The 17,778-nt window shown below is 45.9% G+C and overlaps 1 protein-coding gene and 1 long non-coding RNA gene across 4 annotated transcripts; one reads left to right on the top strand and one right to left on the bottom strand.

The window, feature by feature from the left end:
- Positions 1-73: 73 nt before the first annotated feature.
- Positions 74-16,176, top strand: TMC8 (transmembrane channel like 8). 3 transcript variants are annotated; one of them, XM_083598411.1, is made up of 17 exons: positions 74-381; positions 793-890; positions 2,434-2,594; positions 3,203-3,351; positions 4,244-4,396; positions 4,525-4,604; positions 5,074-5,213; positions 6,735-6,882; positions 8,155-8,325; positions 8,618-8,766; positions 10,437-10,560; positions 11,238-11,335; positions 12,313-12,496; positions 13,622-13,752; positions 13,849-14,004; positions 14,943-15,021; positions 15,169-16,176. In XM_083598411.1, the coding sequence occupies exons 3-17, from the start codon at positions 2,446-2,448 to the stop codon at positions 15,229-15,231; spliced, it is 1,974 nt and encodes a 657-aa protein (XP_083454537.1). In that variant the 5' UTR covers positions 74-381; positions 793-890; positions 2,434-2,445; the 3' UTR covers positions 15,232-16,176. The 3 variants fall into 3 exon arrangements, with proteins under 3 accessions (XP_083454537.1, XP_083454536.1, XP_083454538.1); XM_083598410.1 differs by lacking the exon at positions 793-890 and having other exon boundaries at positions 75-381; XM_083598412.1 differs by lacking the exons at positions 74-381; positions 793-890 and adding an exon at positions 463-530.
- LOC310755526 lies at positions 603-2,425 on the bottom strand. Its single transcript, XR_014544412.1, has 2 exons — positions 2,325-2,425; positions 603-722 (listed from the first exon to the last, which is right to left on the bottom strand). It is a non-coding gene; the product is annotated as an uncharacterized lncRNA (long non-coding RNA).
- Positions 16,177-17,778: the final 1,602 nt, after the last annotated feature.

Genomic DNA, 17,778 nt, shown 5'->3' on the forward strand with positions numbered 1-17,778 from the left:
CACGACTGGAGCTAATGGTCAGGGGTCCCTTTACCTTTAACATAGCATTGGCCTGGCAGTTTAAAAGAACTAGAAAAAGAAATGCAAAAATGTATTCATATCTACCATCTCCCACAAGTGTAATCTACCAAGTGCAACGTATGAACCCAACACAATGACTTGGTGCGATACAGGAAATTGCGTCTTCCTGTCACATGGGCTTGCCACTAGCATCTCCACAGATAAGCGAGCAAAAACCCACAGCTAGGATGAAGACGCTGTACTTCCGTTTGGTTCTCTAATGCACAGGAGAGCTGTATCGCCAGAACTGTACTTCAGGTTGACTGGATTTGGTGTGGTGCTGTAGTAGTGATACGTGATAAGAAGCTAAAAGGACAAGGGGTGAGTTGCTTCCTTTTTCAGAGGCCGCATGCAACACCATACATTTAAATCATATTTAAAGCACATGACGTGCCCCAAAGCATCCTGGGAACGGTATGGTGGAAACTGTAGCTTGTCAAGGGGTGCTGAGAATTGCAGCTCTATGAAGGGTGAACTATAGTTCCCAGGATTTTTGGGGGGAAGCCTTGTACTTGTGTAGGGTGTGTATGCATGCAAGAGTACAAAGTGAACGTGTAGCCTTTATTTCAGCAGGAATAGCACAGACAAGGGTGAACAGTTGTTCTTCTGTGCCCAACTGACCCACGTAGATGTGTGAAAATCCTGTGAGAGGGAACAGCCACCTAGGGAAAAAATAGAAAGTAAAATTAAGTACCAGTGATACTGTTTTCTCTCTCTTCCATTTCCTCTTAGTGGTGGTGACTCAGCAGACAGCTGACCTGAGGACTGTCTGTGTAAACTGGAACGTGAACAGAACTGCACCCAATAGCTGCAAATTGGCTCTAACTGGTGCGCATTGTTTATCACAACACAGGATTAGGATAACAGTAAACTGAAGGCCTATTGATGCTTCCTTTCTAGAGTTGCACTCTAGGAAAGAGGCATCAATATCTCTTAAAAACAAGATTATCTTAGCATGTTGTACCCTGCCATACTAAAATTTGCCCCATCTTTTTTTCAAAAAATGGACTGTGATATGTTTTTAGGAGGCTGTTCAAGATTCTGTGGTTGTTTATTTAAACGCTTCACCACAATATGCACCTTTAAATGTGAAACAGTCATTTTATCATTTTACTGGCAGATGTTGAAATCCTAATTTACTTTAGCTATCTTCCCAATTTCCAGTCAAACATGAAGCGGAACAAATTAGAATTTAGGCTGTGGTTGCGGCCTAAAAGGCAGTCATGGTACATTAGGAGTGTTGTGTGGTATTTTTTTGTAGTCTGCAGCTAACAGATACATTCAAATTATAATGGAGGTATCAGGTATTCAGATTGAGGGATAATTTTTTACTTCAGACCTGGGGGCTAAATTCAGCCTTCCAGGCCTCTCTTTATGGCCCCTGATATTCTTCCTAGGCCATATTCTTCACCAACCCTGCTCTGCACCCCCTAGGGTTTTTGCGTGACTCGGAAAGTGGCCTTGAATAGAGAAAATATTGTTTGTTTGCCTGGATAGAGAGATGTGCATCTGTATGTAGAAGCCTTTGAGTTTTGTGTGGCTGGAATGCAGCCTACTATATAAAGGCAAAGCTGTGTGCACATTACTCTGGCACTGGTGCGCTTCCACTGCTGGTGTTTGAAGCAGATGTTGGCCACAATCGACATCTATCCTGTAGTTCAGGCATAGGCAAACTCAGCCCTCCAGATGTTTTGAGACTACAATTCCCATCATCCCTGACCACTGGTCCTGTTAGCTAGGGATGATGGGAGTTGTAGTCCCAAAACATCTGGAGGGCAGGGCCGAGTTTGCCTGTGCCTGCTGTAGTTTCTTGAGAAATATTGCTGTTGGATGCATTTCCCCTCAAACCAGCTTCTATCTCTATCTGATTTGAAAATGTAAGCCACATTCTCAAAAATTTGTATTCATTTGGTTATAATTTGTTTTAAAATTATGGAAAATCAATAAAATAATTTGGCAAAAAGAGAGAGAGAAAACGTAAGCCACATTCACTTCACAGTTGAGCTGAGGTGAGTGCATTTAAGACATCCACTGCGCATGCACAGATGACAGCTTCATGAATAGGAGTTTGGGGTGGTGGTAGCTGCGGTCGCAAGGGAAACAAATAAAGTAATGTTCTGTGGGTGAAGACATGCCCGCTCCCTCTCTGGTGTGCAAATGTGACTTAAAATGCAGCAAGGGGGAAACGACCTTACTGCTTTATAAGCCTCTGATTTGTACATAGCCCAAGAGTCACATCTACTTTTGCCTCTGGCCCTGCTCACCTTCCGTCCTCCAGAGGGTTCTGACCTCAGGCTGAAAAAGGTTTCTCACATCTGGTTTATTCTGTGCCCAGATCCTCACACCTTAACACATGCACACTTGTTGTTTCAGGGATCTCAAGCGATGGATGGCACCCCGGTCCTGAGGCACAGACTTGCCCAGCACGATGCTCTCTCTGATTCCAGCACAGAAGACTCCTTGGAGGAGCTGGGTAGCCAGGAGTTGCTGCTCAGGGACTTGCCCTGCTCCATGAAGGAGAAGCGCCTCCTCAGGTCTGGAGCAAGGTCACATGGGAAAACATATTTAGTATGTAATTGGTTGTAATTGTGCAGACTGGTTGCTAAAACCACGCGGTACTTGGCAAGAAAAGGCACACAATTTTCGTCCCCCCTTCCCTTCCTTCCCACAACAGAGCTGGTTTGTTTCTACTTTAGATAGATTGCTTTAACCCAACCAAGTGGTGTAAAAACCTGTGGATTTTTGGTGGCCAACTGTACAAAGGGACGAGTCGCAGTCATTGTTCCACTCACAGTTGCCCTTGGTACCAGCCTACCAGAAGATTGCGCATGCATGAATGTAGCCCCCCTGAACTGAAAAAGCTCCCCCATCCCACTGTAGCAGGTTCTGATATGGCACAGAAGCATCAAAGAAATACAGGTAATAAAATAAAGGATTAGTGGGGCTTGGCAGGGCAGAGGAACCTGCTGACTAAAAATAGAAGAGTATCAAAAGGGAGTCTTTGTCCCAGCATGAGGCAGGTAAGTGCAGATATTCAACCGGAAGATGGGGTGGGACGTGTGGTCCTCTCCTAACCTCATCTCCCAAAGCCTCACTGATTCAGAAGGCCCATTCTAAACTCAACCCATTCTCCCTTGCACAGGCAGCTGAGAGCATCCACAGGGAGAGATGTGTCCTACTGGGTGGTCTGGAGACAGAGACAATCCAGGGCCCAGAATCAGTTTCAGGAAGGAATCTGGAACCTTGTCAGGATCTTCCAACTCTGGAAGCCTCCCCTGGATGAGATTGGAGGTAACACTAGGAAATGGATTTTCACCTTTAAAAGTTTGTCTACCCAAGGAATGTCACTGGGGTGTCAGTTTGGTCCAGTGGCAGCAAACAAGGTGGGCTACTTCTAAAGGGAAAATGGGTGGATTCAGAGGCAGATTTAGATGAGGACAACTGGTTCAGTCACACTAGGTGCAGAACCTCAGGGGCAACACAGGGGACACTGCAATTATGCTTTAGAATGGAGTGCAAGAGGCTGGGGGTGCCAAATTTTGGCATTGCACAGGGCACCCCTGGTATTTGAAACCCAGGGTCCACCCCTTGCAGGACATCAGATCAACAGCTGCACTTGAAGAAAATATAAAGTTCTATCTGTGTTGAGAAGGGACTTGGTATTATAAATGGCAGGGGCTGCTGGTTATATATACTAAATACAACAACTGAACTACTGATAACCTATCTCTAACTGGTGTGAGGCAAGGGAGACCTCTGCAGGCTGGTTGACCACATGGTTTGTGGAGAACACAAATAAATCTTGCTTTCTTCTAGCGGAGGGTAACCAAGGAGTTGTGGATTTGTTGTGTACATTAGGAAGGGGAGGCAGTTTGCAGTTCTTTCTCCTAAAGAAACTACCCACTTTAGTTATTATCCTCTTTGATATGTGTGAACAGTTTCAAAATGCAAGATAACCTCTGCTTGACTGGCACTGAAGTAGACACAGCAGGCGGAATCCCCTGTCAGACCAGATAGGAACCAGCCACAGTTAGCAATACTACATGTGAATGAAGAAAGGGCTGTGGATCTGGGACAGAATTTATTGTGTGTGTCACTTTCATCCTCCCCATCCCCTCTGATGCCTGTCTGCTTGCCTTCCTGTGTTTCCCACTTTTGCTATCCTCTTCAACATACTGTACAGGGAACTTTGGTCCCGGCATCCAGTCCTACTTTACCTTCCTGAGGTTCCTGCTCTTCATCAACTTCCTGGCTGTGTTGCTGGCCACAGGCTTCATACTGTTGCCTGTTATCATTTCTCAAAATACGACGATATTTCCTACAGGTCTGAGTGCAGGTGAGTCTCTGCTGGTACTTCCAAGAGCGTTTGTGCTTTCCCCAACATCCCATCTGGATTAGATCCTATACTGACATCTAAGTGTCAGAGTGTCTAGTGCTATAAAGCTACCCAGTCTTTCCCCCCAGATCCTGAATGCATAAAGTACAGCAGTAACGTCAGTTATCGATCTGCCTGGCAACGATTCCAAGATATCTTCACCGGGGAGGTGAGTCTGCTGGAAATAGAGACTGGAGTTTACTGTGCTGGAGAGGAGAGGCTGATGGAGGGGCAAATGCTGCCTAAGCAAGTGGTTATAGATGGAGTGAAGAAGAATGGACAAAAACGGAGCAGTTGGGAAGACAAATATAGCTTGGAGTTGAGCAGGAAGGACAATGTTGGATTAATGAGTGATGGTTCTTATCCAAACTTTGTACTCACTGCATTCTATGATTCAGACTTAGAAAGTCCTTAGAAAAGTATTGTGGCAGTAGACAGGAAGCAGTGGCCCTCCACTGTTGTTGGGCAGTGACTCCAAGAGGCCCAGCCAGCATGGTCAATCAGTGGTTAGAGGTGAGAGGAGTTGGAGTCCTGCAAACATCTGAAGGACCCACAGGTCCCATGCTCCTCTGTTATGAGTTGGGTTAATCTGCAAGCATAAGGCTGGCTTGTAATTTCCTCTTATGTTCCATCCTTAGGGCTCTCTGGAGTATTCGTATCTGTTTTATGGTGCTTATCATGTGACACAGGATAGCAAGAACCCCTACAATGTACACTTAGCATATCTGCTTAGCATCCTGGGATACTTCTTTGCCTGCCTCATTTGGATCCTCCGGCGGTAAGGGCCCTAATGATGGCTGAGACCCAGGCCTTTCTAGGCTTGACAGCAGTAATAATAATAATAATAATAATAATAATAATAATAATAATAATTTATTATTTGTACCCCGCCCATCTGGCTGGGCTTCCCCAGCCACTCTGGGTGGCTTCCAAAAAAATATTAAAATCCTCTAATACATCAAACATTAAAAGCTTCCCTAAATAGGGCTGCCTTCAGATGTCTTCTAAAAGTCTGATAGTTGTTGTTCTCTTTGACATCTGGTGGGAGGGCGTTCCACAGGGAGGGCGCCACTACCAAGAAGGCCCTCTGCCTGGTTCCCTGTAACTTGGCTTCTCGCAGTGAGGGAACCGCCAGAAGGCCCTCAGCGCTGGATCTCAGCGCTGGATCTCAGCAGGGGTTTGGAAAAGGGAGCAGGAGAGAAGCAAGGAACTGCAGGGCAAGGGAGTGGATTAATGAATAGGGATTTACATACACCATGGCTTATGTTGACCCACTTAAAATGCTGACTCTTTCCTGTAGTAATTCAGTAGGTTATATACTCCCATATCTTACATACAGTCAGAATAACATTTCTCTAACCCAAGGATGGGGAGCCTGTGGTCCTCCAAGTGTTACTGAACTTCAGCTGCCATTGGCCCCCATTGGAAGCTGTAATTCAGCAACATCTGGAGGGTTGCAAGTTCCCCAACTTCTGCTCTAACCTATTCCTGGCATGTTCAAATTCCCTGGAAATGGAAATTATACACTTTCTGTTGGGAGCATATTCCAGTGCCCAATCATTCTGACAGAGTGTTTGATCTAATCAGACATTGATGGACAAAAATCTATTCTTCTTCCTTCTTCACTCCCTACCTTTTCTCCAATAAGTCTAGCATTTATTCATGTTACAACAACATTCTATGTGTTGAGATCCTGCCATAGTAGATCAGCTCAGTCTTCTTGAGACTCTGCATCCCTAACTCATTCCCATCTAATTTTCCTACTATTCCCAGAAAACATTCCTACTCTGAAGCATCACTAGGTAACCCTCCTCCAGTGGACCAAGCTAATATTCCTAAACTGTTGCATCTTTTCTGCCTTCATCACCCCCTGCAACTGTTTTGCACACTTTCACATCATACCATATATCCCTGTGCAGACTTGCAATCTCCTTCTTTCTAGAAACTGGGTGTTACTCCCATGTTGATTCACATATCTTGGGCTGGACCCGCTGCAGTGACACAGTGGAACTTCTTATGCAACACACTGAGTTCCATATACTGCTCAGGGCCAGTGGCGTAGCGTGGGGGGTGCAGGGGGGGCCGGCCGCACCGGGCGCAACATCTGGGGGTTAGGGTTAGGGGGCGCAAATCCACGGGTTAGGGGGCGCAAATCCACGGGTTAGGGGGTGCAAATTACTTGCCTTGCCCCGGGTGCTGACAACACACGCTACGCCACTGCTCAGGGCAAAGGAATTAATTTGCTAGGAGAAAAGTCTTTCTTGCCTGTGACAATCTTCACTCCTATTCCAATATTCAGGATTGTAGCCAGCATGGCCCGGTGGCAGATGCTGCGGTGGGAATTCAAACCATGTGTCAGTGCCAGGATCTTCACAGAGTGGGATTTCTGCATCCAAAGCCCAGAGGCAGCCACCCTCAAACAGAGGAATATTTACAATCACCTAAAGGTACATGAAAATTGCCTATAGGGTTTCATGATAATTTGCTCATGTCCTCAAAAGTCCCACCTCTTTCATTGCATCATCCTTTCAAGTATGTATACACATCCATTCATTTAAAAAATATTTTTGGACGAAACCTCAGCCATTGCCTAAATTTGGCTGAACTGAAAAAGCAAACAAACCAGGGTTGAATCCAATGTTGCACAAGCGGCGTTCTGCTTGCATAATGAGGCTTCCTTTTCTTGTCCTCCCACTGTGTACCACCCCACCTCAATCTGCTCTGGGAGGTCTCCCAACCCTCTGGAGTTGATTTTGAGGGGAGAGGAAGAGGAAGTTCTGTTGTGTGCATAGAAGTCTATTGCACAAGTGGAGCTGCAGAATTTGATACAGGCGCCATTATTTTATTTTTTTCAGGCCCTGTGTCACTTTCTTGCTTATTTCACTTGCAAGTCAGGCAGCAGCAATTAACAATACCTGTCTTGGGTGAAAGCAAAGAGAACAAGCATTGTAGGTGTTATGTATTGAAGTTCTCAACCTGGCCACCAGGGGTATTGTGTACAGTACAGTGGTACCTCGGGTTACATATGCTTCAGGTTACAGTCTCCGCTAACCCAAAAATAGTACCTTGGGTTAAGAACTTTGCTTCAGGATGAGAACAGAAATCGTGCTCCAGCGGCGCGGCGGCAGCGGGAGGCCCCATTAGCTAAAGTGGTGCTTCAGGTTAAGATCAGTTTCAGGTTAAGAACAGACCTCCGGAATGAATTAAGTACTTAACCCGAGGTACCACTGTATATAGTTTTCACTCAGGTCCACGTCAGTTAATTTAGGCGGGAAACCCTGGGCTGTTGTTGTTACAATGTTGACAGCCGGCTGCCTATAAAAGCAGGCCAGCTGAGCTGTTCAGTTCAGTTCCAGCTTACTTATAAAAAACTACTTGGAGACATCTCTGTGTCGTCTGATATGTCCACCCACCATTTAATAGTAGGGGCAACAAGCAAAGGGAAACAGGAATCATACCCTTTAATTCCTGTTCCCACCTCAAAGGACATTTCCCAAGGCAACAAGGGATTGCTTTGCTATGTTTCAGTCATTCTTTCTAGCCTCAGATTATTATGTCCCTTCTGTGCTCAAGGTGTTATGGCTCTCCTGGGCCGTGCATGCCTACTAGATTGGCTGGGTCTTCCCTCTCCTTTGCATGCTGAAGCACTGGAAGCAAACCTCTCCTTTGCATGCTCAGCTGCACAAATAGCAAGTGACCAACTCGGTTTCTCTTCACAGATAGACCTAGCGGAGCAGATCCGGCATTTGCAGAACCAACAGCGCACACGGAAGCAGCTTGCTAAGCTCTACCTGCTACGCCTGCTGATCAATGGTGTCATCTTGCTGCTGACAGGGGCTGCTTTCTACTGTATCTACGCAGCCACTGAGTTTTCCCAGGGGCACAGTCAAGTAGGCCAACCCTTCATCCCTTGCCAGGGTCAGAGTGGGGCTGTGGGTGGCTGTACCTCGATCCAGAACTCAGCTGTGTGCTCTTGGAGAACAGCTGCTGCAGCTGGACCAGGAATCTGGGCTAGGGTGAGGGATTAAGCCTGACATGTACTGCTCTGAAAATTCAGTAAGTTTGGTGGTCCTGACTTTTTGCACCGTGTTTTGGTACTGAGTGGTCAGGAAAGATTCCTCTGTGTTTTGATTCTAGGCACAAATGTGCCTCCCCATAACAAATCCATCTCTGTACTCCCAGAAAAATGCTGCCAGCCTTGATGTACTGAGCCAGTACCTGCCACCAGTGGTCATCTCCATAGTGAATGTCATCCTGCCTTTACTTTTTCATGTCTTCACCCAGTTGGAGGGCTACTCTCCTAATACTGAAGTCAACCTCACCCTAGTCAGGTAGGTGTTTTCATCTTGGTGAGGAACCTGGGGCAGATACCGTATTTTTCGCCCTATAGGACGCACTGTCCCATAAGGCGCACCTAGTTTTTTTGGGGGGAAATAAAGGGGGAAAAATATTTTCCCCCAGGTGCGGGGCTGGGGCGGGGGAAGCCCGAGCTTCCCCCAGCCCCCAGAACAGGCAACTCTCCGCAAGCCGCGGGAGCCCAGCGCCGGGCTCCCGCACCTTGCGGAGACCCGCACAAAGTCTGAGAGCGCTGAGCTCAGCATGCCCAGCCTTCGGCATGCATGAAACTCTCCGCAAGCAGCAGGAGCCCGGTGCGGGCTCCCACGGCTTGCGGAGATCTGCGCGAAGCCTGGAGAGCGAGAGGGGTCGGTGCGCACTGACCCCTCTCGCTCTCCAGGCTTCAGCGAAAGCCTGCATTCGCCCCATAGGATGCCCACACATTTCCCCTTCATTTTTGGAGGGGAAAAAGTGCGTCCTATGGGGCGAAAAATACGGTATATGTCCTGTGGTATAAGGAGTTTGCAGGCCTTAAATTACTTTGAGCAGCAAGCAGAGTTTTTTATGCTTTGTTTTAGTTTCGCTATTCTCTCTTTCTAAGTTGGGAAGCGCTAGTTGCTCCAGTCGGTCATCAAGCCCAGTATCCTTTATTGTAAATATGGCAGTGAAAGTATGAGGGAAGAAGCAGAACAATCAAGAAGGGATTGATACCCCTTACAATGGCACAATGATTCAAGCGGGCAAACAGGAATGCAGTAAAATCAATACTTCCCGAGACAGGCGGATGCTGACAGCAACAATATATACTTTTTAAATGTGTATTTTATCGATTCCCATTGACAAATAGTAAACACAAAGAAAACTTGAGGAGTGCAGTTCAAAAAATATTATTATATTTTCAGGGGAAATGCTGTCATGTAATGTATGTGTTTATGAACATCAGCAATGCATTTCTAATATACCTTAGTTCTTTTGCTGTCAAAATTCCCCATTCCTTTGTCTTCCTAAACCAATAGGATAGTGGTCAACTAAATTGTGCTCATAGTAAACCCTTCGAAATAAATGGCTCATTTATTTAAATAGATATACTCTGAGTAAAACTTAGTTGAATGCCACCCATAATAATTACAATTATAATGCCATAACCCAAAGAACAACCAAATATCTACAGATTTAAGATATGCAATGCAGCAGCTGTTCTAAAAATATATTGTGGAATGTTAAAAAGATCCAGATCCAGGTCCAAAGCTCAACAGAACTAATGTTATGTATGAGATGTATTAATACAATGAATGTATTGGAATGTATGTTTGATGAAAACTAATAAAAAATTAAGTTGGGGGGAAAAAAAGATCCAGATCTTTCAGAAGTTTTGAAGTGCAAAGTGCATCAGGGCCATAGCTGTCAATGTTTCCCTTTTTTAAAGGGAAATTCCCTTATTCTGAATAGGATTCCTCACAAGAAAAGGGAAAAGTTGACAGCTATGATCAGAACCAAACAACACCCCACTTTAGGGACAGATGTGTGGGGAAATGTGTGGTAAGATGGATATTTGGATCCATTCATGGTCAGGTGGTAATCTCAAGCAGTGGCTTATATGGTAGGATTAGTGGGGTGGAAACCAAGTGTAAGGTGCAGGCCCAATCTCTCTTGTGGTCTCTTGCAGGTGTGTAATCCTGAAACTGTCCAGCCTGGGAATGTTCATGTTCTTCTTGGGACGCAGAGTGCTATGCATAGGGAGCGGCAGTGCTCCTCAGTGCCACCAATGCGGTTACAACAAACTCTATCAGGTGACATGGATGGGATATTTCAGCTGAACTTTTCCTGTTTAGAGCAAATGTGGCCCAGACATAATGTGTTCGGGTATGAAGTTTTCTAAAGCAAGGTATGATTAGCCTGCAAGGCAAAGAGCTAGTTAGCCTTGACTTGGTGCAGTGACAAAAGTATATTTCACCTTTAAGCACCCAGCTGCGTAACTTGGTTTTCAATTTCTAGAATGGCTCTTCGGCTGTCTAGACATCTTTGAGTATTCCTTTTCCTGGTACTTCTTTTGTCTGCGTGTCAATGTATCATTTCCCCCTTATTTTGTAGATTCCCACTCCCCACCCCCCACCCCACCCCCGTCAACACACACCTTGTTTGATCCCAATTCCAGCAATGAGGAAAGCCTGGTTGATCATTAGCAATTGAAGTCCCCCAGATTTGGGGTTACTAATGTGTTAGAAATTTGCAACTTATACAACAATTCTCCATACATTCTATTACCTATACAATGTTATATTGTGCATGCTTAATGTGAACTTAGCTTTTTCTTTTTCTTTTTTGCATTTAACACCATATACTTACAATATACTATGCTTATAATAATGTGCCTGACATGTCTAGGATTCCTTTTTTCCCTTCTCTTTCTTTTTTCCTTCCATATACTCACCATAAGACATTATCTCTCTCCTGATTGTGCATGCAGTGCTGGGAAACCCACATTGGACAAGAGATGTACAAGATGACCCTCTTCAGTTTCTTGACCACGTTGGGATCTGCTTTCCTTATCAGCCTGCCCCGGAGGTGAGGCAAGAGATCATAACTAATACTAGTGCCCCTACTCTCCTAGTTTCCTTGATTCTTGGCCTAACCCAGGGCTTTTCCATACTTACCTTTTGCCTGCTCTTTCCAGGCACAGGTCTGCACTCTAAAGCTCTGTGTCTGAGCACACCTTTTTTGTTCCAGAGCTTTCCCTGTGAAATCTTTAAAGCTGTATCAGAGCAAATGGCTATTCGGGTTTTCCATGGATCGTCGTGTGTTCCAATTGAGCTTTAAAGAGTGGGTTTTGCTGGGAAAACTTAAACAAAAAAAAGGGTGCTTGGATGCAGAGCTTTAAAGTGCGGACAGTCCCTGGAAAGCAAGGAGGGAATTTACGTGTGGTTAAGCCCTCATTCAGCCTTTTCTTTCCACAAATGGGCAGACCATTCCTTCCTTGGGAAAGTATTATGTATGGCAGGGATAGCCAACATGATGCACGCCATACATTGTTAGACTATAACTCTCATTGTTGCTGACCACTGGCTAGATTGGCTGGAGGTGATAGGAACTGGAGCCAAAAAACACACATACCCAAAAGGCACCACATTGACTACCCCTGATCTACAGGTATTTTTATCTCATCTTCCTGCCTCCCAGTAGTGATGCCAGGTGGTCCAGTTGCAGGGTAGCTGTCATTGGGCAGATGCATGCTCTGCATTCAAAGCATATTTAACACACATGACCTCCCCCAAAGAATCCTGGGAACTGTACTTTGTTAAGGATGCTGGAAATGGTAGCTCTGTGAGGGAGAAGCTTGACTTTTTTGGGCGAAGTCACATGCTTTAAATGTGCGGATCTGCCCATTGTATCATTGTTGACTGCAGGGTGCTTTTAGTAAGGGAGAATAAGCATATGTGCTCCCTATGCAAAAGAGGCAGAATTCAGTGGCACGATACCCAGCTGCAGTTATTGGAAGAGGTTATGCCCGCGGCCTCTGAATTAATTCTCTCTCTCTCTCTCAGACTGATTGCTAAGCATTCCTCCTGTGGACTGGCTCAGTGGCTTGGCAAAGAAGAGTTCCTGGTGCCTCACAATGTACTGGATATTGTAGCAGCTCAAACAGTCATATGGATCGGGATTTTCTTCTGCCCACTTCTGCCTTTGCTTGCCTGTGTCTTCGTCTTCTTCACATTCTATATAAAAAAGGTCAGTGGCATGCGGTCATTGGACTAAGGGGACTAGGCTAGTCCCCTTAATGTTCCTCTGGCGCCTCATTCCCAAAGCCTGGGAAGCTTTTGCCCAGCTTAGGTAAGGAGGCATGATGTTCATGGGTGTGACATCAGCCCCGCCCCCAATCGCCCTTGCAAGCTGGTGTCTCTCGCCCTAACTGTTCCCCTATGAAAAAATTCACTGCACGTTATTGAAAAAGGTAAAGGTTGTGTATACATGTGTGTATGTGTGGGTGTTTGAGAGTACACACAAAGAGTACCTATCATGCCCATCATGACATGGGTTGTGGATCTGGCCCTATTTTGAGCCCCTCATCCTCTTGGCTTGTACCGTGCCAGGGAAGATGGCCCTGATCCTGGCTAAGAGACTGTAGAGGAGTCTGGGAGTTACAAACTCTCAAACTAGATAAATTGCTGGTAGTTGCAAGCAACCCACACAGGAAGATCAGAGACGAGGGTAAGGAACTTGCTTCTCTGAACTCACCTCTCTTGGAGGCAGTCCCACCCAGACTCAAACCTTCACTTTGGTGGTTACTGACCTCATCCTGCCCACAGCTGTTGCTAGCATGTATGCATTTGAAGCCATTGAACCTGGCTGTAGCAGATTGGGTGCAACCTGGCCCTAAGTACTGTGAACACCTGGGCTGCATATAAATCATAATTTAAAGCACCCCCACAAAAAAGTAATCATGGGCACTGTCGTTTCTTAAGTGTGCTGGGAATTGTAGTTGTGTGAGGGGTAAACTGCAGTTCCTATGATTCTTCATGGGGTGTTTCAATATATGTTTGCAGCTCTGATGTGAAGGCTTTAGCAATATATTTGAAAGCGGTATTGAGCTGTTCACCTTTGGGGTCAAGGAGGGGGGACTGAAGTTGCTGTCTGAATCCCAGGAAGTATGGTATAAAAGCAACTGCTTCCTAATGAAGGCCCTTCTCTCTCTCTCTCTCTCTCTCTCTCTCTCTCTCTCTCTCTCTCTCCCCACCCCACCCCACCCCACCCCAAGGCAGTCATCCTTCTGCAAAGCCTCATGGGTTTTATATCTCTGGGAATGTGTGAGGGTTCAGGAGGCATGCTCACTCTGTCTCTTTTTCTCACCCACAGTACACCTTGTTCCAGAACTGCCAGCCTTCAACTCAGCTGTTTCGAGCATCCCGTTCTAAATTCCTCTTCCAGATCATGCTACTCTTAGGCCTTTTCCAGGCCTACATCCCTCTGGGCTATGTCATCAGTAGGTGAGCTGAGAGGTGGGGAGCTAAAGGGTTGAGCATCTTAAGAGCACAGGGGTTGATGAAGCCTATATTCTGACAGTCATTCTTTTTCCCCCCCAGGGTCTCTCCATCCCAAGCTTGTGGGCTCTTTACTAATTATTCAACTCCATGGGAGGCAGTACCTAAGGCTTTGTCCCGTTTGCCCATGTCAACACAACGTGCCTTGAGCTATGCGACATCCAATGTCTTTTGTTTCTTACTTCTGATGGTACTCAGGTGGGTACTTTGGGAGGGACATGGATGGAGGAATACCAAAGGAGGGAGGGATGGTCATATGTTGTTGAATTATTTGCAAGGCAAGCAACCTCCTTGTTTCTTGGCCTGGACCCTGTTAGAAAAGTGGTGTGTTACCGTCTTTGGCCTTACCAGCCACAGAACAGCCTCCATGGCTCCTTTCAAGCAAAATCTGACCATCTGCCTTACCACTCAGGGCCACTTGAGCAAGAGACCTTGAGCAAGAGACCTGTCCTCTATAAACACTACTTCTTATCTTCTACTGCTTCACCCCAAAAGGAAGGTGGCTCAAGCACACCTCAGTGTTGGGTTATGATCACAGTGTGTAATTTCAATGGAAACTTTGCCACTAATGAAAAAGGAGTGTAGCTCTCTCCCCCCCCCTTTTTTAGTTAATGAAAGTCCCATAGTTCTGGCAAATGAAGAGTCACATTTGAAAAAATTACTGTACCAATATTTTAGGAAATGTCAAGAGTCCTGGCAGGCCTCTGTGTAACTACACATGAAAGTGTAGCTGTGTATCCATTGAGTGGTCCGGAAGCAGATGCTGCAACTGAACTAAGCAGGTGTGGAGCTGGTCAATCCCTTGTATGGGAGACCATTATAAGAGTCAAGTGATAAGGATGGAATTTTTAAATAGCATCAGCATCAGACATTTGCTAGCACACCTGATCATCACTTTGATGCCTTGATGTTATTAGCAGGAAAAAGAGGCTCCTGGTGAGTGACCCAACTACAAATGCTCTAAAACAGATTGCTATTTCTCAGTTTAACCTTGATTAAATTTAACCTAGCAGATGGTTTTGAACTCACCCAGCCTTTTGCAGGTGGCATCCTGTTTCCCTGTCTGGCCTGGTGTGTAAGTGGGAACCAATATTCCACAAACTATTGGTGTGATGGCCTCTCTTTTTCTTCCATAGCCTCATCCTTACAGTGTACGTTTCTCAGGTGCAAGCAAACAGACACATTATTGAAAGGCTCAAGAGGCAACGTGTGCAGGTAAAGTGGTCCTGCAATGTTACAGGATGCCAGATGGCGTGCAATAATCATGCACCTCTGGTAACCTGTGACTGTGTGATGATCTGTTCTCTGGCTCATGTAATGTTAGGTTATGTAACCTGTTTCTCCTTTTGTTCCTCTGTCCAGTGTGTCAAGGAGAAATGGTGTTTAGTGAGGAAGCTGGCTCAGCGGCTGGTGAAACAACTGTGAGTTGGGTTGTGGGGGGGAAAGGCCTCCCAAAGGACGAAAACTTATGGTGGCAGGGCAACAGGCAGGAAAAAATGGTCTTCCTCCTGAGGAAAGCAAAGACCACAGAATGGTCAAAGCATACCTGGATTAAAGAAGGAAGAGAAGCCCCCCCGAGTGTGATTTGAACATTATATGCTGGAAGACCTCATTTTCCTGTGAACACAAGTTGGCTCATAGAACTACCCTATCATACCCTTTATCTTTTAGATAGGTACAATACCTACTTTTTCACTGTGCATACAGGTCCCTGGGATGTACATTTGGTACCTAATATCATATCTTCCCTGTGAGTTGCTGTACCTTATTTGGCCAACTTCATGTTAGAACAAGTTCGTGCAGGCCTGAAAATGTTTTGGGTAAAGAACAAGGTGTATGGCAAGAATATATACAGCCTTATCATGCCAAGGTAAAGGTAAAGGTACCCCTGACCATTAGGTCCAGTCGCAGACGACTCTGGGGTTGCAGTGCTCATCTTGCTTTACTGGCCGAGGGAGACGGCATTTGTCCACAGACAGCTTCCAGGTCATGTGGCCAGCATGACTAAGCCACTTCTGGTGAACCAGAGCAGTGCACGGAAACGCTGTTTACCTTCCTGCCGGAGTGGTACCTATTTATCTACTTGTACATGACGTGCTTTCGAACTGCTAGGTTGGCAGGAGCTGGGACCGAGCAACGGGAGCTCACCCCATTGCGGGGATTTGAACCGCCGACCTTCTGATCGGCAAGCCCTAGGCTCTGTGGTTTAGACCACAGCGCCACCCGCGTCCAAAGTAATTCTAATTCAACAAAAATTTGAAACTGAGTATGTCACCAGTCCTCACTGAGGTGGATTACTTACTAACTGGATCATGATCTTTTGGTATTGCAAAATAAAACAAATGCTTTGTCTAATAAATGTCAAGAGGGCATGGGTATATGAGTCGTGTGTTGTACACAATGTGGATCAGATTGACAATCACATGAAGAGTTCTGCTTAACTTGGAAGCTTGCATAGTCCTAAACCAGCATACGTCAATCTGTCAAAACAGTGGTTTTCAACCACTGTGCCCTGGGATGCCTTGAATGATGGTCGGGGTCCCACGGGCAACACTGCCCCTCTTTCCTTCACTCCCTCCTCTGATGCCCTCTCACGTTGCGGCTGTTAGTTGCAGCAGCCCTGGCTACAAGTTCCCCAGGGGATTGGTGCCTCTGGGGCTGGCCAGGGAGTGCTTCCCAGGCTCCTGTAGGGCAGTGTGAGGAGGCATCTCTCTTTAGGACAGGGGAGGCAGCTCAGAGATCGGGGCAGCAGCTGCGGCTTCCAAGAGGCCTCCCAAGGAGAGGGGAGGAGGCTGAGGAAACACTCCAGAAGGGATGGTGTTTGAAAAGGGGTGAGGGGCTGCCAGCTCTTCAGGCAAGGGGTGACATAACTGGACGCCTGAGCCCCACAGGGGTGTCGCAGAAAGAATGTAGTTGGTCAAGGGAGCCGTGGACCCAAAAAGGTTGAAAACCTGTGTGTTAAAACATACACTCCCACCATGTTGCACCTCTCTGTGTCAGAGGCAAACTTGGAAACTGCGGTCCAAACCTTTCATACCTTCCCCTGTGTTCTGTATCTATTAGCAACACTCTCCCCACTTAAGACTGTAAACGGCAGATATCTTCATACTAAGTGTACGCACAGTCTTGCCTCTGGCTAGATGTGAATTCATGCTGTTGTCTAAGATTCAAGCCTCGTGTTCTCTTCTTGCTGCATGCTGTGTACAGTGCGGGTTTCCTGCAAGTTCGTCCAGTAACTACAGAATATAATGCATTGTTTATAATGTGGCACTCTCTGAACAGATATCTGACATGTTCTTTACAGAGAAACAGAACATTATGGGCAATGTCCAGCAGTCAGAGGGATTGGGTGTTCTATACAGCTAAACCATTTGTTGCACCTCTCTCTTAAGAACTCTTATACAATGTCTTTCCCTCTGCTTTTTAAATTCACATTTGCAGTGCTTATAGTTTGCCCTGCAACAAACTACTAGGCGGTAACCTCATGTGCTCTCAGACCATTTCAAGAACCAGGGCTTTAAATGGTTTTGCCTCCAGAAAAGCCAGCCCAGTGAACCCAGAGATGTCCTAGGGGAATGTACTAGCAAAAACGACTTAGAGGCACTAAGTTACATCTTACAAAGAAAATTAAATCAGCCTTTCAGGAAACAGCTGCAGAGCATGTGGGCTAAGGTTTTTTCACATGACAGCTGACCGTATCCTTATGGGTGTCTTTCAACTGTCAAGAGGTGTGAAGGAGAATTGGGTATATAAACTAAGAGAACAACCCATAAACCTCTTTTCCACCACAGGAAATTATATGGGGGACAGCCTCACTTGGCCACCCTGAGGCTGGGGAGGGCGGGGTATAAATAAAAAATTATTATTATTATTATTATTATTAGTGCAGTGTTCTACCAATATAGTGCTCCGTTACCTCTGACCTGGCTGGTCTCCATGCCAAGAGAAGAAGAAGAGTTTGGATTTGATATC

The sequence above is a fragment of the Podarcis filfolensis genome (genome assembly GCF_964270895.1).
Source record: "Podarcis filfolensis genome assembly, chromosome: 2".
NCBI classification, from domain to species: Eukaryota; Metazoa; Chordata; class Lepidosauria; order Squamata; family Lacertidae; genus Podarcis; species Podarcis filfolensis.

Coding starts and splice junctions, on each gene's coding strand:
- TMC8 (XM_083598411.1), top strand. CDS start 2,446: ATGGATGGCACCCCGGTCCTGAGGCACAGACTTGCCCAGCACGATGCT. Junction 2,595..3,202: donor AAGGAGAAGCGCCTCCTCAG/GTCTGGAGCAAG, acceptor TCCCTTGCACAG/GCAGCTGAGAGCATCCACAG. Junction 12,497..13,621: donor TCACATTCTATATAAAAAAG/GTCAGTGGCATG, acceptor TCTCACCCACAG/TACACCTTGTTCCAGAACTG.